Source organism: Oryctolagus cuniculus, chromosome 6 (genome assembly GCF_051225735.1).
Source record: "Oryctolagus cuniculus isolate XC-2025 breed Fujian yellow rabbit chromosome 6, ASM5122573v1, whole genome shotgun sequence".
NCBI classification, from domain to species: domain Eukaryota; kingdom Metazoa; phylum Chordata; class Mammalia; order Lagomorpha; family Leporidae; genus Oryctolagus; species Oryctolagus cuniculus.
The window spans coordinates 60,279,576-60,304,204 of record NC_142872.1 but is presented as its reverse complement, the minus strand read 5'-3'; the positions used below and the strand labels follow the sequence as shown (position 1 = coordinate 60,304,204).

At 44.1% G+C, this 24,629-nt stretch overlaps 1 protein-coding gene across 1 annotated transcript in view; it reads left to right on the top strand.

Moving 5' to 3' along the window:
• Positions 1 to 3,049: 3,049 nt before the first annotated feature.
• Positions 3,050 to 24,629, top strand: part of UBTD2 (ubiquitin domain containing 2) — a 73,299-nt gene continuing 51,719 nt past the window's right edge. Inside the window, exon 1 of the mRNA XM_008255390.5 lies at positions 3,050 to 3,565. Within this exon, the coding sequence (XP_008253612.1) occupies positions 3,496 to 3,565 (70 nt within the window). The 5' untranslated portion in view covers positions 3,050 to 3,495. The remainder of the gene's footprint in view (positions 3,566 to 24,629) is intronic.

The window sequence follows — 24,629 nt, the reverse complement described above, 5'->3', positions numbered from 1 at the left end:
GAGACCAGGATAAGCACCTGGCGCCTGGTTTCGGATCAGCGCGGTACGCCGGCCGCGGCGGCCATTGGAGGGTGAACCAATGGCAAAGGAAGACCTTTCTCTCTGTCTGTCTCTCTCACTGTCCACTCTGCCTGTCAAGAAAATAAAAAATAAAAAAATAAAAAAAAAAGAATTAAAAAAATAAAAACTACACTTTGGGGCTGGCATTGTGGCACAGTGAGTTAAGCTGCTACTTGGGATGCCCACATTCCAAATCATTGCCTGTTCAAGTCCCATTCCTCTGCTCCCAATCTAGTTTCCTGCTAATGCCTATCCCAGGAGGTAGCAGATGATGGTTCAAGTATTTGAGTTTCTATCATTCCATTTATGTGAAACATCCAGAATTGACCATCTATGGGGACAGAAAGTAGATGAGTGGTTGCCTAGGGCTGGAATGGGGGACTGGAGGGAAACAGGGAGTGACTGATAGGTCAGAGCTTCTCTTGGGGGTCATGGAATGCTCTACAATTCATTGACCATGAACATGCTGAATACTGTTGGACTGCACAACTTACAGTTGTTGAAATATGTGGCTTAAGGCCTTTACCAACCAGGCAGTCAACCAAACGATGCCAAAGGGATATGCTCAGCTCCCCACCTAGGAGACAGCAGCTTGAGACATCCCCCATGCCAGCAGAAAGTAGCTCTAAAGACAGAACATCGTCCTGCTACCGCTCCTGGACTTTCGGGGCTCATTTAATCCCATACAACTCTTGCTTTATAAAAAAACAAAAGGGGGGAATGTTAAAAAAAAGAAATATGTGGCTTATGAATTATACTTCTAGAAAGGTAAAAAAATAGGAAGATGTGCACGCACATACACACACACAAAGAAGGCGATGTTTCTGTAGAAGGTGTTAAGTGGATTAGGTCACACAGTAAGCTTAGATAGGTGATGCTAGACATGAAGGAAAAAGAAGAGTTACTAAGGACCCAATGCTGTGGCATAGTAGGCTAAGCCTTTGCCTGCTGCACTGGCATCCCATATGGGCGCTGGTTTGTGTCCTGGCTGCTCCTCTTCCACTCCAGCTCTCTGCTATGGCCTGAGAAGGCAGTAGAAGATGACCCAAGTACTTGGGCCCTTGCATCCACATGGGAGACCCAGAAGAAGCTCCTGGCTCCTGATCAGCTCAGCTCCTGCCACTGCAGCCATCTGGGGAGTGAACCAGCAGATGTAAGTCCTTTCTCTCCATATTTCCCTTGTAACTCTACCTCTCAAATAAATAAATAAATCTAAAAAAAAAAAAAAAGAGAGAGAGAGAGAGAGGAGAGAGTTACTAAAGAGTTCCCACAAGGCTTGGAACATTATTACTGGCCAAATTCCCTGGCAAGGAAACTGAATTCTATAGAAATGTAAGGTCCTATAGCTAGTCCACAATGGAAGGTGATTACAACCCAGGAAGTGAATGGCAGAGCCAGGCCCTTACTGTTCTATTATTCTGTCTCCCAGGAACAAATGTCTGCTCAAAATAAAGGCAGGGTGGAGAACATGCACTGCTGAGAATCTTTCCATGAGACAGTGCTCTCCTGGGGCCGCCTCAGAGCTCAGCAGAAAGCCCTCATCATTTGGGTACCTACCATCTGCTTGATGGATATTGTGGAAGTCAGTTTCTCCAATTCCTAGAGCGAAATTCAAGACAAAGCAATCTCTTTGCAAATATCCAGCATGCTGCTTTTCTTTCTCTCAGGGAAGTGATGCAGTGACATCTGTCTGTCTGCCAGCACAGGTTTTGAACCCTGATCTCAGAGCAACCTCTGCAAACTCAAAAACATTGGTTGTCTAAGCTCTTTTTGAATGTTCAGGACCACCACGGAGGACAGTGCTAATTCTTCAGTGTAAGTGGAACATAGCAGGCTTCTAGATTTCACAGAACTTCTCTGCGCCTCCATGTAAACGCAGGGTTTGGTTTGTTTAATTCTCATTTTTGTGTGATTCTTAAATGAATACAGGACCTGAATCTTTGTATTTTGGATTATTTCTGTCAACTAGATTACCAGATGTGGAATAGTCCCCAGCCAATGGCTCTTTGCAAAGAGACTGCACCAATTCACACTCCCACCAGCATCGTATAAGAATATATCCAAATGCAAATCCCAAGCTGCAGAGCGTCTTTCTTAGGTCTTTCACTTAAAAAAATTTTTTTTCTTTAATGCTAAGCAAAAGTTGATCCAGGCTGTTAACTGAATAATACAGTCTGTATAAAAATGAGCAGGTATTTAAAACAGCTCTGTGGCAGGAATAAGCTTTAGAAGGGCCCAGGAAGGATGACAGAATTTTCAAGCATCGCAGCAAGAAAGAGGCATCGTTTTAAAGGCACCATTAAGAATTCGCCTTCGATCGGGACGCCAAGAATGTCGGGCGTGGTCAACACACCAAACTCTTAGAAAACCCGGGCGTTCCATCAGTTTTTTTTTTTTTTTTTCCTTTTCTTCACTTTGTTCTGAAGCGGACTTAAGAGAGTCAAAGGCGGGATCCTGAGCAGGAGATTGAATCATCGATCCTGTGCAGAATTCTCTCTCCGTGCACCGGATGCCTCGCCTCAGTAACCCGGGTCCAACTTCTATACAATGACCGCCTCCACCTCCCCCACAGGGCACAGCGGTCGTGGGGGTGAGCGCACCGGCAGGCCCGCGCTACCGACCCCCCGGCCTCGACGCGAATTCACAACGGCTGGGGCCTCCACGTCCGGCTGTTGGGGAAAGCGCCCGGTCCCCATTGCAACTTCTCGGTATCGTCTTCCATCAGAAGTACTCGACTTGGTCCCTCTCCACTTCTCCTTTCTCACCTCTGTTCTGCTTTTCCCGCTTTCTCCCCTTCTTCCCTTTCTTTCTCCTTCCCGTCCCCCCTCTCTCGCTCGCTCTCGCCCCCTTTCCCTTCCTCTCCCCCCACCACCGATCCCTCAGCCTCGCCTCCTCGCCGCTCCGCTCCCCTCCCCCCTCCTCTCGCGGCCCCGCCCGCAGCCAATCAGAGCGCGGCCTCCCACGGCCCCGCCCCTCCCCGGCGGTTCCGGGCGGGCCTTTGCGGAGCCCGGGCTGCTGGTGCGGAGGGCGGCGCCGCGGGGCGGGGGCCGATGGGGCCTGGCTGACGGGCGGCGCCGACTCGGGGCTCGCCCAGTTTGGGGTTGTGCGGGGCTGTGAAGGGGCGAGGCGGGCGCGGCGGCCCTCTCGGGATGGGCCAGCCCCCGCCTGGTGCGGCCGAGCCGGAGGCGAGGGCGGCGCGCGGGCCAGGCCTGCGGGGCGGGCGGCCCGGGGGCTGAGGTAGAAGTGGGCGCGGAGGAAGGGGCCGAGCCACGGCGGTGGGTGGAGCGGCGAGGGGGGCGGAGGCTGGGCCGCGGCGGGCGAGCGGAGCGGCGCGCTGTCCGGAGCTCGGTGGCGGCGGCTCCGGAGGAGGCTGAGGCGGCGGCGGCGGGCCCGGACGAGCGCCCGGAGGTGGCGGACGAGGCGCTCGGGGCCCCCATGGGCGGGTGTGTGGGCGCCCAGCACGACTCCTCGGGCAGCCTCAACGAGAACTCGGAGGGCACCGGAGGTAGGTGAGCGCCAGGGGGCAGCCTCGGCCCCCCATTGTTCCCGGCCAGGCCCGGCCACCTGTCCCGACCCCCGCGGGCCGCGCGGGCAGGCCCCCGCGCCCCTTTGTCATCCCCTCTCCCACGTCACTGCCCGCGCTGCGCTTCCGGCTGCCCCGCCGGCCACGGGGGTCGCCCCTTTCCCTCCCTAGCGGCGGTAGAAAGTCTGCGCGCCGGAGACGGAGCCCTCGGCCTCCCTGATCTCAGCGCCTGGGCTCGGGAAGTCAGACCCGAAACTGCCCTTGTGGCCATCTCACTCCGTCTCCAGCCCGTTTAATAATTCAGGAGCAGGATGGCGGCGCTGGGGTTGCAGAAAGCGAATTGATTGGGAGGGGGGGTGGCGGCGGGGGAGGGAGCCTAATGCGTTCCCTCCGACGGGCCCGCCACAGCTCTCGGCTCCCTTCCTCGCTCAGCGCAGTTGGCTGGTCTCAGCTTTCCTGAGTTTCAGATGACAGCTGCCCTGGTTGGTTCCAGTTTGGCCATTTAAACCTGCGAGTTTCTTGAGCTGAGCTGGGGAAGTCTCCAGTGGCCACAGGCATAGGAAAGAGGGAGGGGGAACGGTCTGCCCGGCTAAAACGTGGCCTCTTGCTGCTGCTGCTGCTGCTGCTGCTGCTGTTGCTGCGGCAGCTGCAGCGTAGGGCCGGTAGGCAGCATGCTGTCCGGGTGGGCTAGTCAAATTCCGATCCGACTTACGTAAAAGGAAAATATGTAGGGTAACAGTGCACATGCATGAGAGTTTCACTTACCCCAGTAGGATCAGTACTTTCAAAGTTTGCTAACGCGGAGCGCACTTGTGCTTTGCAGAAAACAGAGGTGTACTGCGGAGACGTGTTTTGATTCCATCAGTAGTTGCTGTATGGCTGTGTAATAAAAGTAATCCTGACTACTGGAGCTAAGGGACCTTTGGCTGAGTCTCTTCTAAGGACCGTGTAGAAGTTAAATTTTTAGTTAAACGGTTTTTAGGAACAGCAAAGATGACACTGTTGATTGGATTCCAGCTGATGTTAGGAGCCGCAGAATGTGGTACATACTTGCAATGTTGTGGGGCAATGAGAGGGTTTTACAGCTTTTTCTTAACATGCTAACATTTGGACCAGTTGTTTGCCTTGTCATCGCTTGTTCATACGGCATGTATACCTAACGTTGGTATACGTAGGTTTCTTGGATGACACGGTATTTAACGTGCCTCTTTGGGTGTCTTGTATGGCTAAATCCTGGGGAGAACTCAGTGAAAGTTGTCTAGTCCATGAAAATGCTACAAAATACTGCATTTCCTGTGACAGTGTAATTAGTTGGTGGCACATTAATAAGATCCTCAGTGACAACAAAGAAGGAAGATCAAAAGGGCATGATTTAAACAGCCTTGGGTTAAGGTCAAATTGGTGGTCACAATGGTTCAGTAATTGAGGTGATCATTAACAGCACCAAAGTATCTTAGTACTTGTTATAGGTAGTGTTTCATTTAATTACATTTTTCATCATCATTTAAAAATTGTCATAAATATTATTCTGTTAATAAACTTGAACCCATTTACTTAAGCCTCTGACCAGCTTTATTAGTATGGGCTTTTAAAGCATGAAATGTTAGCTTTGGAAAATTTATTACCATTGGTATTCGGTTAGATAGCAATAGAACTAGCTTCTTTGAAGATCGAGTTCTCTGGACCATAAACTGCTGTTCCTTCCAAAGATAGGTTTAGAAAATGGAACATCAACCACCAAACTGGTTTTCTTCTAGAGAGAGCATATGGCCCTGATGTAACTGGGGTAGGGGAAAAGGCTATATGATAAAAGGATTATTTCTGGAATGTAATTATGAAGGCCTTTAACCTCCATTGTCATAATAGTTACAGGTTAATTGTGGTTTAATGAAATTAGTTCAGGTGTGTGTTTCAGGTTAACACACTAAACAGCTCTTTTTAAGTAGGTTTCTGTTGGGAAGGGAGAGACTTTTTCCTAAGTCTCCTTTCCTAAGTTGGCATAGATACTTGGCTTTTCAAATATACTAGGATTGTTATTAGTTGATATATTGGGTTATAAGAATTCTTTTATTGATAGTGCTTTTTATGACAGATTTAATTACATGCACAATGTTGCGCAAACATCACCATTTTAGAATGGCTTAGCCCTCTCCAAATAGCCAGCCTTTGTTAAAAATTTTTTTTTAGTTTTGTGACTATTTATTTATTAATTCTCATCTGCTTGAAAGGCAGAGCAACAAAGAGCGAATGAGTGAGCCTGAGCTCTTCGTCTGCTAGTGTACTCTTCAAATGCCCTCATTATCCATGACTGGGCCAGGCCTAAGCCAGGAGCATGGAACTCCATCTGGTTCTCCATGTGAATAACAGTGGCCCAAGCACTTGAGCCATCATCTGTTGCCTCCCAGATGCATTATCTGGAAGCTGGATTGGAAGTAAGAAGTAACTGGGATTTGGGATTTGAACCAAGTGCTGTGGTAGGATGCCAGCATCCCAAAGTGGCAGCTTAATCTATTGCACCAGAACACCCACCCCACATTTTAAAAAAACTTTTTTTGGCCATTTGGAATATTCTTTCTTCTTGCTGTGCATCCAAGTGTTTCTGTGTCTCTCAAAAATTTTAATTATTCATGAGAGCAAGAGAGAGACAGAGAGCTCTCATTTGCTAGTTTACTTCCCAAATGCCCATAGTAGTCAGAACTGGTCTTGGCCAAATCTGGGAGCTGGGAACTCAATCCCACATGGGTGGCTGGTATCATTTGCTGACTCCTATGGTACACATTAACAGGAAGCTGAAATCAGGAGTGGAGCCAGGACTCAAACCCAGGCATTACAGTGTGGGATACGGTTATCCCAAGCAGTTATCTAAACCACTAGGTCAGATGCTCACTCCTCTAAGACTCTTGTCTTATACGTATAACTGTAGTTATATCAGGGAATAATTCTTTATAAGGTGAATTACCTTTTTGAAGGAATCTGGGAAATTTTTACATCTTTTGTGGAATATTGAAATGTCTTAATTCACATTATAAGATTTGTGTTATCTTCCTTCAGGTCTCCCATGTGGGTACAGGGGCCCAACAACTTGGGCCATGCTCTACTGTTTTCCCAGGCCATAGCAGAGAGCTGGATCTGAAGTGTAACAGCTGGGTCGCCCATATGGGATAACAGGCACTGCAGGTAGCGGCTTTACCTGCTGCGCCACAACAGTGGCCCCTGCCCAATTATTATTATTATTATTTTTTTAATGTAATTGAAAGATAGAGTTAGAGAGAAGTAGAGACAGGAAGAGATATTCCATCTGCTGGTTAACTCCCCAAATGGTCGTAATGGCCAGAGCTGAACTGATCTGAAGCCAGGATTCGGGAGCTTCTTCCAGGTCTCCCACAGGAGTGCAGGGGCCCAAGGACTTGGGCAATCCTCCACTGTTATCCCAGGTGCATTAGCAGGGAGCTGGATCTGAAGTGGAGCAGCCAGGACTCCTTTGCCCTTATGGGATGCCAGGATGCTGGTGCTGCAGGCTGGGGCTTTAACCTACTGTACCACAGTGCTGGCCCTTTTTGTGCCTTATTTTAATCAAGACAGGTATATCATATAAATCATATAAGATTATTTAACATTTCTCTCCAAGATTCCATGCTCCCAGAATTTCTCGCTGTTTTAAAATGGGTAAACAGCATACTCTTTATGGTTGATTATCCACCTTATTATTCCGACACTGTGAAGCTGGGTTTGGCATTTGGGACCTCTGAGACTTTAACCCATGGCATTTGCTGAGGAAATAGATCCTTTATAACATCTTTAAAAAAAAAAGTATGTAGAGGGAAAAACAATAAAATGATACTCATTGAACAAAGCCAACAAGCTTTGTTTACTTATTTAATGAAAGTGTGGTAATATATAAAGTATGTTCTCATTTTCTGAGTGTGTGGTTTATTTTAAATATTCAATGATAACCCAGCAGAACTGATCCTCATGGTCAGGATATTCCAGGTTTGTAGGTACATAGCTCTGAATGCTGGACATCATTTCTTTTCTTTTTTTCTTTTTTCTTTTTTTGGACATCATTTCTTTAGTCTTAACTTCCAAATGTCTCTGGGAACATCATAGAGTTCTTTCACACACCCATTTATAATAAGCAACCTTACAGACACCTACTCAAGGAGTAACAATGGATTTGAATAATAACATCTACCATTTATCCAGTATTTATTATGTAAGGAGTCCTGTTCTAAATGATTAAGTTCTCCCATTTAGTCCTCAGTAGCCCTGTGAAGTGAATAATACCTCTATTTTATAGACAAAGAGGTCGAAGCCCAGAGAAATGAAATAAATTGCTCAGCATCACACAGCATGTAAATGGCAGTCAGAACTTAAACCCAGAGCTGTAATAAAGAATGCTACTTTCTTTCTTTTCTTTTTCCTTCTAATTTCATATTTTAAAATTGTGGTAAGGCCGGCGCCGCGGCTCACTAGGCTAATCCTCCACCTAGCGGCGCCGGCACACCGGGTTCTAGTCCCGGTTGGGGCACCGGATTCTGTCCCGGTTGCCCCTCTTCTAGGCCAGCTCTCTGCTGTGGCCAGGGAGTGCAGTGGAGGATGGCCCAAGTGCTTGGGCTCTGCACCCCATGGGAGACCAGGAGAAGCTCCTGCCATCGGATCAGCGCGGTGCGCTGGCCGCAGCGTGCCAGCCATGGCGGCCATTGGAGGGTGAACCAACAGCAAAGGAAGACCTTTCTCTCTGTCTCTCTCTCTCACTGTCCACTCTGCCTGTCCAAAAAAAAAAAAAAAAATTGTGGTAAAACATTTTGCCATTTTAAACTTTTGACTGTACCGTTCAGTGGCATTAATTATATTCACAATATAATACAATCTTCACTCTATGTGATTCTGAAATTTTTCATCATTCCATACAAAGCTGAGTCTGTTAAGCAGTGTCTCTCTGTTGTCCACTCCTCCCAACCCCTGATAACAGTCAATGTTTGTCTCACTGAATTTACCTATTTTAGATATTTTATGTAAGTGGAATCATGTAATATTTGTCCTTTTGTTTGTGGCTTATTTCATTCAGTGTCTCCCAATTTCATTTAGTTGTAGTATGTATCAGACAGTACTTAATCTGTTTTATGGCTGAGTAATATGCAGTTGTATGTACATTTTGTTTACCTGTTGATAGTATTTGTAAACTTTGGTGTTTTTTGTCTGTTTTTGGTTCTTTTGGCTATATGTCTAGGAGTAGAATTGCTGGTTCATACTGTAATTATTTTTACCTTTTTGAGGAACTGCTAAACTGTTTTCTATGGTGGTCACACCGTATTTCCATTCCCACCAGCAGTATACAAGGGTTCTAATTTCTCCAAATCTTCACTAGTGTTACTTTCCATTTTTTAAAATAGTAATTCTAGTGGCTGTGAATGAAGTAGTATATAATTGTGCCTTTTATTAAAATTTCCGTAATGATGTCAAGCATCTTTTCATGTGCTTGATGGCCATTAAAAATATTTTTTAAATTTAAATGAAAAAGGGGGGTGGGGGTGGGGGTGGGGATCAGTCTTCCATCTGCTGGCTCACTCCCCAGATGGCCGTGATGGCCAGGCCAAAGCTAGGACCTTCATCAGGGTCTCCTACTGTGGCCCAAGTATGTGGGCCGTGTTCTGTTGCTTTTTTGCAGGCTGTAGCAGGGAGTTGGATTGGAAGTGGAGCATTCAGAACATGAATTGGTGCATATATGGGATGCCGGTATTCATCACATCACAATGCCAGCTCACATTTATATAATTTGGAGAAATATATTCCAGTATTTTGCCCATCTTTTAGTTGGAATGTTTGGATTTTTTTTGGAGTTGTTGATATAGTCTGGATATTAAAGCTTTATCAGATATATGATTTACAGATTCTTTTCCCCATCCTGTAGATTGTCTTTTCACTCTCTTGATGGTGTCCTTTGATGCATAAAAGTTTGTAATTTTAATGAGGCAAAGTCTATATTTTTCTTTGATTGCCTGTGCTTCTATCTTATTTTAAATAGATATAGATATATACATGTAGATACATCACCCTTCACTGATGGCATAAAGGATATATCTGTAACCAGTCATTCACATATATAACATTTGCTTTCTCAAGTGCGAATAGAAACTTTTGAGTTTACTTCCTCTGTCTAATCTGGTGAAAGATTAGTAGTGTGAAATGGCTTTTTAAAAGTTGACAATGGGCTGGCACTGTGGTGTAGCAGGTAAAGCAGCCGCCTGCAGTGCTGGCATCCTATATGGATGCTGGTTTGAGACTTGGCTGCTCCTCTTCGATCCAGCTCTCTGCTATGGCCTAGGAAAGCAGTAGAGCATGGCCCAAGTCCTTGGGCCCCTGCATCCACGTGGGAGACCTGAAAGAAGCTTCTGGCTTCTGGCTTTGGATTGATGCAGCTCTGGCCATTGCTGCCAGTTGAGGAGTGAACCAGTGGATGAAAGACCTCTCTCTCTCTCTCTCTCTCTCTCTCTCTCTCTCTGCCTCTCCTCTCTCTAACTCTGACTTTCAAATAAATAAAAAATCTTCAAAAAAAAAAAAAGTTGACAAAGGTAATCATAAACCCACTTAAATTTTTTAATGTATTTATGTAATTGACAAAATAATACATACTTAGGGGGTACAGTGTCATTTCAATGCATGCATATAACATGTAATGGTCAGATTAATTAGCATATCCATCACCTCAAGCATTTATCACTTGTGTTGGAACATTCAGAATCCTATTAGCTTTTTTGAGACACACAATTAAGAAATCCGTGACCTCACTGTGCTACAGATCATCACAAGTTACTCCTCCCACCCAACTGCACCCTTGTACCCATCTGAGACGCAGCTTACAATCAACAAGCTTTCAGTACCTACATTATGCCCAACATTGCGTTGGTCACTCTGGTTCCAAAGAGGAGTTGTCCTATTTCTTGATCCTATTTCCTATTTCCAAAATCCTTTTAGGAAAGGATAATGTGCACACATGAAGCAATGATACAACACTGTATATATTGATAATATCACAGCATAACTGCAAGTGCTACAGGAATAAAGAGAAACCAAGTGTTCTCAGCAACGTAAGGTTGGTCAGAAAAGCTGCTTAAAAGAAACCAGAGTGAGCTGGGTTTTAAAAGACATATTCTTCATAGACAGGTAGAACATACCAGATGGGAGAATGGTTATAAACAAAGGGTTTAATGTAACTACACATGCATTGGCTAGTGGTTTAGAAAAGAGATTTGCTGCCTAGGCTGGAGGAAATGATGGAGAGACTGGACAGGGGTGAGTAGGATAGAGACAGGGGCTTATCCTGTGAAATCTGATGAAAAGAGTACACAGTGCTGTGTATTCGTTCACTAAATATTAGTTGAACCATCATTAAATGCTAGTTAGTAGGATTGCAGCAGAGGGGGAAAATGTCTCTGCCCTCAAAGGAATTCACTACCTCACACTTTGCTGCTCAAAAATTTGGTCCCTGGGGCCTGGTGTTGTGGTGTAACAGATAAAGCTGCCACCTGCAACACCAGCATCCCATAAGGGGGCCAGTTCAAGTCCTAGCTGCTCCACATCACATCCAGCTCCCTGCTAATGGCCTGGGAAAAGCAGTGGAAGATGGCCTAAGCATTTGAGACGCAGATGAAGTTCCTGGCTTCGGTCCGGCCCAGCACTGGGCTTTGCAGCCATCTGGGGAGTGAACCAGCAGATAGAAGATACCTGTCTCGAATAACTTTCAAAATAAATAAATCTTAAAAAAAAAAAAATTGATCCTGGATCAGCCACATTGAAATCACCTGGGAGCATGTTAAGAAGGCAGAACCTCAGGCCCATTCCAGACTGAATCACAGTCTGTATTGTAATAAGATTCTTAGGTGATTCCTGTACACATTAAAGTTCCAGAAGCACTAGTATAGCACTGCTTAAGGTGGGAAGAGACTAAAATGAGGAACTGGTGGACTGGCAGGATTGGGTGGATAAGAAAGAAGTATCAGAAAACTCTAGTGTTCAGTTTGTTGAGGTATAGATGACAGAAGAATTCTGAACTGCAGATATCATTTAGGATAATGCAGAAGTTTAGATATGAAGCATGTACATTTTCAGGACTAGGAATTGGGGTTTTGGAATCAGGAGGGAGATTAACTGAGTGTAAAAGTGAATGCTATGAATAGTGAAAAGGGATGGAAGTACCAAGACTTGAATCATGAGGGTTTCATAAAAGGTGATAAATGAGAGAAGTCGCCTCTAATAGGGCTTGACTTACAGTAGGTTCTTAGTATACTGACTGTGAAACTAGTAGATCTAATTGCATTTGAACAGATCATTCTTATACTTTCTGAAAGTAATCTGGTTCAGTAACTGCATTCTGAATGTATTATTTGTAGAAATTCTAGCACTAGTTTGTTTCTCATATACTAAGGCATTGTAGACTTCTTGGGAATTCACCCTAGAATATACCAGTAGCCCTGCTGATGTTGGAGTGGTTCAGGATAAGCATTTTGTTTTTCTTCAACAATGTCATGCACACCCCTTTCTTGTGTGTTTTCAATGACCCATATATATATTACTTCTACTCAACTAACTAGGTTGTTGATTGCATTTCTTATGCTTCTATTCTTTGGGTTGTGCCTATAATAAAAAATGAAGCAAAATTGAGCATGAAGAAGACTGAAGATTTAGTTTCTTCTCTTTATCCCTACGATATCAGTGGAAGTAAAACTCCTTCGTATTATCTTGCTTGATGAGCTCTGGAGCTTTAATGAGGGGCACATACAATTTCATAAAATTTCTACTTTGGAAAAAATTTATACTTTACTGTGAAATAGGAAGTATTTACTTAATGTGAAGCAGAGAGTGACTGATTTTACCAGGAGTAGAGCTGCAGCGAGAGGACCAAAAGGGAAGTGGTTGTAGATTGGACATGCATTGGAACTCTGGGTGGACAGGTTTGGCAGGTTGAGAGCTAAATATAGGTCAGGGAAGCTGTTGTTGGAAAATATTGAAGATGGAGAAAGCTGAATCCTCTTTGGGAAGAGATTTAGCCTTAGAGTTAACATTAAAAACTGACCAAGTCGGGCCGGCGCCGCAGCTCACTAGGCTAATCCTCCACCTAGCGGCGCTGGCACACCGGGTTCTAGTCCTGGTCGGGGCAACGGATTCTGTCCCGGTTGTCCCCCTTCCAGGCCAGCTCTCTGCTTTGGCCAGGGAGTACAATGGAGGATGGCCCAAGTGCTTGGGCCCTGCACCCCATGGGAGACCAGGTGAAGCACCTGGCTCCTGCCTTCGGATCAGCGCAGCGCGCCGGTCGCGGCGGCCATTGGAGGGTGAACCAACGGCAAAAAGGAAGACCTTTCTCTCTGTCTCTCTCTCACTATCCACTCTGCCTGTCAAAAAAAAAAAAAAAAAAAAAAAAAAAAACTGACAAAGTCCACTGTGGCTGTTACCTAATTATCTGCCTTCCATTTGAGTAGACTCACTTTGTTTTAAATTTTATGTCAAAAAAAGGGTTGAAGTTCCACTCAAGATGATCTCAGAATTTATGTTTGAAGGTGTTTTTAAAAAAGATTCTTGCTATGGATATTAAGTGAGCCTGTTTTTTCCATCTCTGATTTTAATTTAGGAACCAGTTTATTAGCACTATGGACTTTAATTTGTCAAAAGTAGAAGTAGGAATCATCTTCAGTTCTCTGTCCTCCTTTTTTTTGAAAGTCAGAGAGAGCCACTGGTTCACTCCCCAAATATCTATCAGAGCTGGGGCTGGGCTAGGCTGAGGCAAGGGGCCTGAAATTCAGTTCAGATCTCCAGTGTGGGAAACAGGGACCCAAATACTTGAGCATTAGCAGGAAGCTGGAATTGGATGCACAGCCAGGACTTGAATCTAGATATTTTGATATGGGATGCAGGCATCCCAAACAGTGTCTTAACTGTTATGCCAAACACACACCCATCTAATCCTAGTCTTGGACACCTTTCTTTTGGACAAGTTTTGAAAGATAGATTTTATGTTTAAATCTATCTGATTTTCTTACTATAAATAGGAAACTTTGGCAGTACCTTGATAGTATTACTTTATCAGGTGAGAATGATTATTGTTAATCACTGATAACAAACTTTGGCCTTTACATATCCTTATCTTATTGCAAAAAAGCATTAGGTTGAATAGATTAAGCAAGATAATCAGATTAATTGAATGTGATAATTAGTTTGCTTATTTAGTGAGAGTCTCATTTTTCCTTACTGCAGACCACCTGAATGGTTTGTCTTCATTTGGTAGACCACTGCACCTGATTCTTCCCATCGCCCCTCACCATTCCTCCCAGCTTTCTGCTTCTGCTAGTACTCAGGTAGTACTAGGCTACCAGGAAGCTCCTCATGATTCACTAGTAGTTCAAGGACCATAGGTTAAGAGTTTACTAACACGTATGTACATAAAGATGCATGTGTTTGGCCAGGAACAATCAGCATGTATTCACCATCTTATATCAGTTACTTTGACTTACAGTCAGCGAGAATCAAGTTTGTTTTTTTATATACCTGTACATTGGCTGAGAGGTTAAATATTGCAGAAGAATACATTGGGTGTTGTGATGTTGTATTTCTGCATGTTTGTAATAAATCTTTTAGAAGTTTCTATTTTAGCTGTGTTTTCAGAAATGGAGTTTCTATTGAAGTTAGACATCTAAAAAATGAAATATTTATGTGTGAAGGTTTTTTAAAATTTTACTTGAGTGTGAGGTCTTAATGATACACATTTGCCCCAGATTTGACTTAAGTTATGAATTGGTAAAATTTTTGGTTTTCTGATTGAGTTCTTACCTTTACAGGAAAATCTTCAAATAATTTTTTGCATTTATTATAATTGGCCTTTAGGTATTAAACAAGCTTAGACTGCCTCTTTGCATTGGTTAAGATAGTTTTCATGCTTGTGTATCAAAGGGGCAAGAGTAACAAAGAGTCCAGTTCACTCAGTTATGAATCTGCTTTCAATTCAGGACAAACATTTATTTCTTAGATGAGTTAAGATGCTTCTTCACCTGAGACAGGCATTTGGCATGGTGGTTAAGATGCTGCCTGGGGCCAGCGCCACGGCTCAATAGGCTAATCCTCCGTCTTGCGGCTCTGGCACACCAGGTTCTAGTCCTGGTTGGGGCGCCGGATTCTGTCCTGGTTGCCCCTCTTCCAGGCCAGCTCTGCTGTGGCCAGGGAGTGCAGTAGAGGATGGCCCAAGTGTTTGGGCCCTGCACCCCATGGGAGACCAGGAGAAGTACCTGGCTCCTGCCATCAGATCAGCGCAGTGCGCCGGCCACAGTGGCCATTGGAGGGTGAACCAATGGCAAAGGAAGACCTTTCTCTCTCTCTCTCTCTCTCACTGTCCACTCTGCCTGTCAAAAAAATTAATAATAATAAAAATTTAAAAAAAAAAAAGATGCTGCCTGGGATGCCCACATTCCATTACAAAGTGCCTGGGTTCAAGTCCTGTTTTTACTCCCAATTCTAGCTTCCTGCTAATGCTCACTCTGAAAGGCAGAAGGTAGTGGCTCAAGTGGTTGGGCCCCTTCTACCTACGTGGGAGACCTGGATTGAGCTCCTGGCTTTGGCCTGGCCCAGCCCCAGCATTTGTGAACATTCTGGAGTGAAGCAGCAGATGGGAGCTTTCTCTCATTTCAAATAGATAAAAACGAACTTTTTTTTTTTTTTAAGCTGAAACTTTCAAAAATAGCCAGCCCCCATTATTCTAACTCTGCACTTGAAGCCAGTTTCAATTAGGGATATAAATAAGGCTGCTGGGGGAATTACGTGTTTAAATAACAGTTAGGTGAAGTTTTGAGATTATTCTGCAATAAAGCCAGTATTAGGAAAGTTCAAGGAGTAGTGGAAAGCAGGGTCAATAGGCCTCACTGAAGAGGTAGTGTAAGAAATTTGTCTTAGGGGCCAGCATTGTGGTTTAGTGGGTAAAGCTGCTGCCTGCAACGTCAGCATCCTGACTGCTCCACTTGTGATCCAGCTCCCTGCTAATAGTCTTGGAAAAGCAGCAGAAGATGGCTCAAGTGTTTAGGCCCCTGCCGCCCACCTAGGAGACTCAGATGAAGCTTGTGGCTTTGACCTGGCCCGGCACTGGCTGTTGGCAGCCATCTGGGGAGTGAACCCTTTAACTCTTTCAAATAAGTAAATAAATGAACTTGTAAGAAAGGGAGTAGAGCCGGCGCCGTGGCTCAATAGGCTAATCCTCCACCTTGCGGCGCCGGCACACCGGGTTCTAGTCCCGGTTGGGGTGCCGGATTCTGTCCCGGTTGCCCCTCTTCCAGGCCAGCTCTCTGCTATGGCCAGGGAGTGCAGTGGAGGATGGCCCAGGTGCTTGGGCCCTGCACCCCATGGGAGACCAGGAAAAGCACCTGGCTCCTGGCTCCTGCCATCGGATCAGCGCGGTGCGCCGGCTGCAGCGGCGGCCATTGGAGGGTGAACCAACGGCAAAGGAAGACCTTTCTCTCTGTCTCTCTCTCTCACTGTCCACTCTGCCTGTCAAAAATAAAAAAAAAAAAAAAAAAAGAAAAAGAAAGGGAGTAGGTATGTCTTTCCTCTTATGAAAAATATTTTTAAAAAAGGAAGTTAGTCCTGAAAGAACAGTAGTTAATGAAGAGCAGGCAGAGGGTGTCCTGTATGCAGAGGAAATTATTTGTACAGAGCTATTTATTTATTTTTAAAGTTTATTTATTTATTTGAAAAGCAGAGTTACAGAGAGAAAGAGTGACAGAGATATCTTCCGTCAGCTGGTTCACTCCCCAAATAGCTGCAACAGCCAGAGCTGGGCCAGGCTGAAGTCAGGAGCCAGGAGCTTCTTCCCAGTCTCCCATGTAGGTGCCATGGGCCCAGGAACATGGGCCATTTTTAGCTGCTCTCTCAGGTGCATTAGCAGGGAGCTGAATCAGAAGTGGAACAGCCGGGACTTGAACCAGCACCCATATGGGATGCCAGCACTTCAGGCCACAGCTTAACCCACTACACCACAGTGCCAGCCCTTGTGCAGAGCTATTTAAAAGCATAACATTTGGGGGAGGGAGGTTGTTAAGCTTGTAGAGGAGATAGTGAAATGTGAAGTTAACAAGGTATCTTGTTAGATTTGGGGGTGCATGTACATTTTAAAAAGCTAAACATATTTCTTATGCCTAATCTGTGATAGTATCATTCAAATGATAATAAAAATCTGTTAAGCACGTAATAACCTAAAATAACAGAATTTTTTTTAATAAAGTAACCTCGCAAACAGCAGCATTACATGGGAAGTGTCTACTGATGATGCCGATTATGTAACCCCAAAGCTGACAAGCTACTCTAATAACTTCATATTTCTTGTTTCCCTTCCACAAGCACAATCCCCCAGAATGCCGTGCTTTTTCATATCTCATATATAGTAGTTTCATATATTTATTTAACTGTTTGAAAATGGACGCTCACTCAGCATGCTCTCATAACTGTGCAGGGACAGGCGTTTGGCCTGATGGTTGATGCCAATTGGGGTGCCTGCCTCCTACATCAGAGTGCGTGGGTTTGATTCCTGGCTCCAAGTCGTGCCTTGAGCGTCCTGCTGATGCAGACTCTGAGAGGCAGCCATGATGGTTTAAGTAGTTGGGCTGCTGCCATCTACATGAGAGGCCTGGATTGAGTTTCCATCTCTTAGCTTCTGCTGAAGCCCCAGGCATTGTGGGCATTTGGTGAGTGGACCAGCAGATGGGACCACTCACTCACTCTTGCTCAACCTCTTTCTCTGCCTCTCAAATGAATAAAATTTTTAAAAATATAAATAAAGCTCGTGTATAGCCACAATACCATTCTCATTCCTAAGAAGATTTGCTATTCATGCCCTCTGAGAGCTAGCCTATAATTGGAATCATGTTATTTTGTCCCCAAAATGTCTTTCATAGCTGTTTTTTCGAAATCAGATCTTATCATCATTTACACCTCACATTTGTTTTTAAATCTTTCTTAAAATATAGGACAGTTAGTCTCTCTTTTCTTTTCTATGACATTGATGTTTTGAAGTCTACAGAATTTGCAGCAGTCTGGGTTTGCCTGAATGTTATTACGTGGTATCAATTTATTGTGTACCTGTGGCCCCTGTTTTTACTTAAACTGGAAATCAGATTTAATTTTAACAAAGGATGAGAGTTTACTTCCCAGGCTGTCGTGGATCCATACTCTTGCCAGTTCTCTCCTGCTGTTGGGAATGTTTCAGTACTGACTGAAATCTGAGCTTTTCTCTCATTTTTCCACCCAGAAAATAATCGTGCCATCCTCTGAACTTCCATTGTGCTATTTGTAGGACCCCTCATTCCTATTTTAAAAAATAATCTATTGTGGTTATTTTTGTACATTCCTTATCTTCTCAGAATATAAGCTGCATTGGACCTATGATGGAGAGTTGGGTTCACTTTTAAGCTTTAGGCTTGATTAACTTTTATGTGGAACATGTCTTTGGCCTTATAATGGTGATGGAGAGACAGTAATATTCCCTTAATAGAATGCTTGATTCTAGAACAGGAGCTTTGTTAAATAGGATTATATTGTGTCAAGAAAAGATCTGGGAGTCAGAACCTTAGAGTACTTACCAGTTCCATCCACCCTTGTCTCTCTATAGGATCTTCAGTAAGCCACTTGACTCCCAGCTTAGTTTTTTTGATGTGTGTGTGTGTGTTTTCTTAACATGCTGGATGAGATCCTTAGAATCTTTTTTTTTTTTTTTACAGGCAGAGTGGACAGTGAGAGAGAGAGACAGAGAGAAAGGTCTTCCTTTTGCCGTTGGTTCACCCTCCAGTGGCCGGTGCGGCCGGCGCGCTGCGGCTGGCGCGCTGCGGCCGGCGCACCGCGCTGATCCAATGGCAGGAGCCAGGTGCTTCTCCTGGTCTCCCATGGGGTGCAGAGCCCAAACACTTGGGCCATCCTCCACTGCACTCCCGGGCCACAGCAGAGAGCTGGCCTGGAAGAGGGGCAACCAGGGCAGAATCCGGTGCCCCGACCAGGACTAGAACCTGGTGTGCCAGCGCCGCAAGGCGGAGGATTAGCCTAGTGAGCTGCGTCGCCAGCCGAGAATCATATTTTTTAAAAAATTTTATTTATTTATTAGAGAACTCCCATCTGCTGATTCACTCCCCAGATGCCTACAAAGGCCAAGGCTGGGACAGGCTGAAGATGGGAGCCTGGAATGCAATCCAGGTCTCACATGGGTGGCAGAGACCAAATTACTTGAGCCATCACTTGCTGCTTATCAGGAAACACGTTATCAGAAAACTATAACCAGGAGTGGAACTGGGACATGAACTCAGTCACTCTGATAGGAATGCAGTTACCCCAACCCTGTCTTTTTTTTTTTTTTTTTAAGATTATTTTTTATTTCTTTCAAAGAATGACGGAGAGGGAGAGACAGAAAGGGACCTTCCATCCACTGGTTCACTTCCCAAATGGCCTTAGTCTAGTACTCCATCTAGATTTCCTATATGGGTGACAGGAACCCAAGTACTTTGGGCCATCTTCCACTGCTTTCCCAGGCATGTTAATAGGAAGCTAGCTGGGGTGAGGACTGGGACTCAAAGAGGCACTCCATTTTGGGATGCCAGCATAATACAGGATGCCAGTATTGCAGGCTGCAGCTTAACCTGCTATGCCACAGTGCTGGTCCCACAAGCCTGTATTTTTTTTTTTTTTTTTTTTACGATTTATTTTATTTGTTTGAAAGACAGAATTAGAGAGAGAGAGAGGTCATCCATATGCTGGTTCACTCCCCAGATAGTCACAACAGCTGGAGCTGAGCTGATCTGAAGCCAGGAGCCAGGAGCTTCTTCCAGGTCTCCCACATGGGTGCAGGGGCCCAAGGACCTGGGCCATCCTCCACTGCTTTCCCAGGCACATTAGCAGAGAGCTGGATTGGAAGTGGAGCAGCTGGGACTTGATCCCATGTGGAATGCCGGCACTGCGGGCCAGGGCTTTAGCCCACTGCAGCACAGCACCAGCATCTAACACAGTATCTTAATCGCTGTGCCAAACACGTGCCCCAGATTCAAACTTTTTTTATTTGAGAGGCAGAGTTACAGAGGAGAGACAGAAAGATTTTCCATCTGCTGGTTCACTCCCCAAGTGGCCGCAATCGGCCAGTGCTGCACCAATCAGGAGCCAGGAGCTTCTTCTGGGTCTCCCAAGTGGGTGCGGGGGCCCAAGGTCTTGGGCCATCTTCTACTGCTTTCCCAGGCCATAGCAGAGAGCTGGATCAGAAGAGCTGGGACATGAACTGGTGCTTATGGGATGCTGGCACCACAGGCTAAGCCTGCTTTGCCACAGTGCTGGCCTCCATCTTAAGTTGTTTCATTATTTATGATGTGAACCTTACCTCTTAGCTAAGCTGAATCTGGAAATAAAACATGATGCATTAGATCTACTTTTCTCCATCTTTCACCTGGCTTCACTTTTCTCCTTCTCTTGGGCATAAAACATTACAGCTTTTTGCCTACTATTGAGGCAAGCTTTTACTGTGTTTAACCTTGCGAAGTTCAGACAGAAAGTACTTCATGGAAAAGGAGCTTGTGGATGAGGTGTGCTTGACAGGTTTGGCTGTGTCTTACAAAGGACGAACCAGAAGCAGATGAGATGAGAAGGCCCTGATGGGTGAATTTTGGTGTCTGTCATGTTTGTTAAAATCTGACTTTCTTAGGAAGACTAGAGACTAGATTGAGATGAAACAGAATGAATATTAATGCAAAATCTTTGCATCTTCTCATTTTAGCGCCTTCACTCTCTTCCATTTATTTGGAATGTAAGTGATGTATGGTGTTTTTTTATTACAGTTCTTTAAAATAGCATGTGTGTGCCCCCTCCTTTTTTCAATTGCTTTTAGAGTTTTTTTTTGTTTTCCTCCAGAATATCATTAAGTTGTGTGAGGCCAGGGACTTTGATTAGTTCTTTATTTTATCTGTAGTATCTAGTATTGTTCTTAGTATATCTGCAATAAATACTTGCTGAATGACTAGAGAAGTGAAACAACAAATGGGCATTTATGACTTGTCATTTGGAAAATGGAAAGCTTATTGCTCATCTTTAATTATTTCATTTGGGTTTGTTCCTCAAATGACCTCAACAGCCAGGAGCCAAAGTGGGTGGCAAGGACCCAAGTCCTTGGGCCATCTTCCACAGCTTTCCCAGGCACATTAGTAGGAAGCTAGTTCTGAAGTGAGGAGCCAGGACTGGAACCAGCATTCAGACCATGGAATACCATTGTCTCAAGCAGCAGCTTAACCCACTGCCTTGCCCCTTTGGGTAAGATTTCTTATTACAAAGGCCCATTGTCTTTAGAGACTCTCCTCATGATAATTAACTCTGGGATAGATTCTTACTTGCCCCTGTGATGAAAGGAGGCAATGATCTAATTTGCTTGTTAAGATCTCCCTATTTATTTTGTGTTTAATTGTCTATTATTTTATCTGTCATCTTGGTAAACCTAAGTGATTTGACTTGCTTTGGATATGAACAGAAGGTTAATTGTATTTATAGCCCATCCAGTCTAGTGGAATTGGGTTGAGTTGCCTTTGGTTTCATTGAGTTGCCCAGGTTTCATTTGCAGCCTGTTGGGCACTGTGTAGAGGGTAATGAAGACACCTTAAGAATTCTCTGAATTTAGGGAATGTTTAAAATTTGGAGGAATGCTAGAAAAAGGCCAGATAATCAGGGCTCTGGATATTGGCTGGAACTGATTTTTTTTTTTCTTTTTAAAGATTTATTTGTTTGTTTGAAAGGCAGAGTTACAGAAAGAGGCAGAGATAGAGAGATATTCTATCTGTTGGTTCACTCCCAAAATGGCCACAATAGGCAAGGCTGGGTCAGGCTGAAGCCAAAAGCCAGAATTCAGTCTAATATAAATATATATATATAAATAGATATAATACATAGTTTAAGTTATAATGTGTGTATAACTTTAATAGTATGTTTTATATTATGAAATAATCATATTATGAAATAGAAAAGTTTCACAGTTTTTGTCTACTTTTTACTTACTAAAAATCTCCCCTGCTTTATTTGTACAACAAGCATACAACTGATGTGTAAATATTTCAACAGTGATTTATAAATGATGGATATGTGCTGAATATTTCTCTGATGAATGGATTTAATTGAAGGCATTAAAATAATGGCTTTGTGATCATAAAAGATTGGTGACTGTGTTAATAGGTGAGAAGAACCATGATTGTTAATGATAAATTTTGTTGTACATTTGACTTCTGATGATTCTTCACATTCATTTTCTTGAGTCTTACAAGGACTTGACTTCGACTTTAAGGAAGACTGATACTTAAAGTTAGTAACATTTTCTAGAAGAGGAAACTGAGGCACGGGGAGGTTTTGATTGGAATGAGGAAGAATAGGAGTAGCCTGGGGTTGCTCTTTGGCCTAGTGGTTAAGGTGCCTGCATCCCATATCCAAGTGCCTGCGTTTGAGCACCAGCTCTGGCTACCTCCCCTGTCTCTTCCCATTCCAGCTTCCTGTTGATGCAAACTGTCCTGTAACCAAGCTACCAATATGGGAGACATGGATTGAGTTCCTGTCTCCTGGAAGGCATTTGGGAATTAGCAAACAGATGGGAGCTCCTTTCCTGTCTGTCTCTGTATCTCAAATAAAAACAAAATAAATGTTAAACAGAATACGTCAAACTGTAAACTTTGTCTTGTCTCAATCAATATTCCCTCCACAAAGGGTGATAGTTTTTGGTTGACTTTCCTTTCCTTGAAACAGAAATGTGTTTTCCTTCATGACCGTGAATGCGGTTGAATTGAAGTTAATAGAATGTTAATAATGTCTTAAGGACTCTTAAACTCTGAAAAGGAGATCCTGGCAGTATGAAAAGAGGTAGGAAATTGTCTTTGGGCCGGCACCACGGCTCACTAGGCTAATCCTCCGCCTTGCGGCGCTGGCACACCGGGTTCTAGTCCCGGTCAGGGCGCCGGATTCTGTCCTGGTTGCCCCTCTTCCAGGCCAGCTCTCTGCTGTGGCCCGGGAGTACAGTGGAGGATGGCCCAATTCCTTGGGCCCTGCACCCCATGGGAGACCAGGATAAGTACCTGGCTCCTGCCATTGGATCAGCGCGGTGCGCTGGCCGCAGCGAGCCGGCCGCGGTGGCCATTGGAGGGTGAACCAACAGCAAAGGAAGACCTTTCTCTCTGTCTCTCTCTCTCACTGTCCACTCTGCATGTCAAAAAAAAAAAAAAAAAAAGTCTTTGTTTGATCTCAGTCAACAAGTTGTATTGCATTTCACAAGATAGAAATTTTAAACTAAGATCTTAATTATCTAAAATAGAAAAAGGTAGTAATATTAGTCATCTTTTTTGTTTCTTACTCAGTTACTATTTTTTTCAGTTACCTCTGCCTCTTAATCCAGACTGGATGCTTCAACTTGAAGCCAGCTTTTCAGGATTGACTTGAATTTAGCAGTTGAACTGTGTGGGGAAACAAGTTTTCTTTCTTTCTTTCTTTTTTTTTTTTTAAATATTTATTTACTTGAAAGAATTATACACAGAGAGAAGGAGAAGCAGAGAGAGAGAAACAGAAAGGTCTTCTATCCGCTGGTTCATTCTCCAAATGGCTTCAATGGCCGGAGCTGTGCTGATCGGAAGCTAGAAGCCAGGAGCTTCTTCCTGGTCTCCCACACAGGTGCAGGGGCCCAAGGACTTGGGCCATCTTCCACTGCTTTCTGAGGCCATAGCAGAGAGCTGGATTGGAAACTGAGCAGCTGTGACTCAAATCGGCATCCATATGGGATGCTGGCACTGCAGGCGGCAGCTTTACCTGCTACGCCACAGCGCCGGCCCCAAGTTTTCTTGAGGTCCTCAAGGTACCAGAAAGGAAAGCTTTGTCTAGTCTGAAGAAAGCTTAATAAAGCTTTTCTAGGACTGTCTTCTTAACTCATTGTTCTTAAGTTACTAGACTAAAAATATTAAATAAAAATACTAAAAATAGATACTGCAAAATCTATTTAAATTATAGTGATTGTCCCAAGGGCTGAGTTAAATGAAATTTTGCATGAAAGTACTCTCTCTGCACCTACAATAGCAAATATTGGAGCCCAACGATGTGGCACTAACAGGTTAAGCCATCATTCACAATGCTGGTATCCCAGGTTGGAGTGACAGTTTGAGTTATGACTGCTCTGCTTCCCGTCTGTCATGCTGCTGATGTGCCTGGGACAGCAGGGATGATGGCTCAGGTACTTGGGCCCCTGCCACTCATGTGAGTAATCAGAATGGAGTTCTGGTTCCTGGCTTCCACCTGGCCCACTTCAGGAGCCATTTGAGGAGTGATGGAAGATCTCTTTGTCTCTCCCTCTCTCTCTGTCACTCTTTCAGATAAAATGAATCTTAAAAACAAAATAGTAGAGACATTCTCATTGCCTAAAGTGTCTTACTTAGAAGTGGAAGAGAGGGGAAACCTGGTGATTCTGTAATACAGTTTCACTGTTACAGCTTGTGCATTTTCTCGCAGTCACTAGTCACTTTTTGCCTTGGTCAGTTACTCTGAAAATAATTATTTTAACTTGATGATGATTAAAAACCTTTTGGGTCTTTGATTATTGTTGTTGCCAGAAATTAATATACAGGGCCTGTTGAAAAGTGCGTGCTGTGAATCTGGCTTTTACTGCTCTGTGTTTGTGATGGTTGCATCTTGCCACAGATACTTCCTGAATGATTCAGAATAATTTATATGGCCTTTAAATTCTCATAATTTTGAAGCAAAAGTTTGCAACATGCTACTAACAAGCAGGGCATAGTGAAAAGCAGCTTCAGAAACAATAAAATAATACCCAGTACTTCTGGAATGAACATTGAATAAGACACTTAAGCTGTAACAAGAGCACTCAGAATGGGAAGAATTGCTTATCTGTTGTTGAATGAAATTAAAGAGTCTTAGAAGCAAGAAGGAGACTATCTTTCTTCATTGGATTGATCCTAGGATAGAAAAAAGGTTCTTGTGTGTATGTGCTTTTGTTTTCTGTATACCAACACTAAATGGT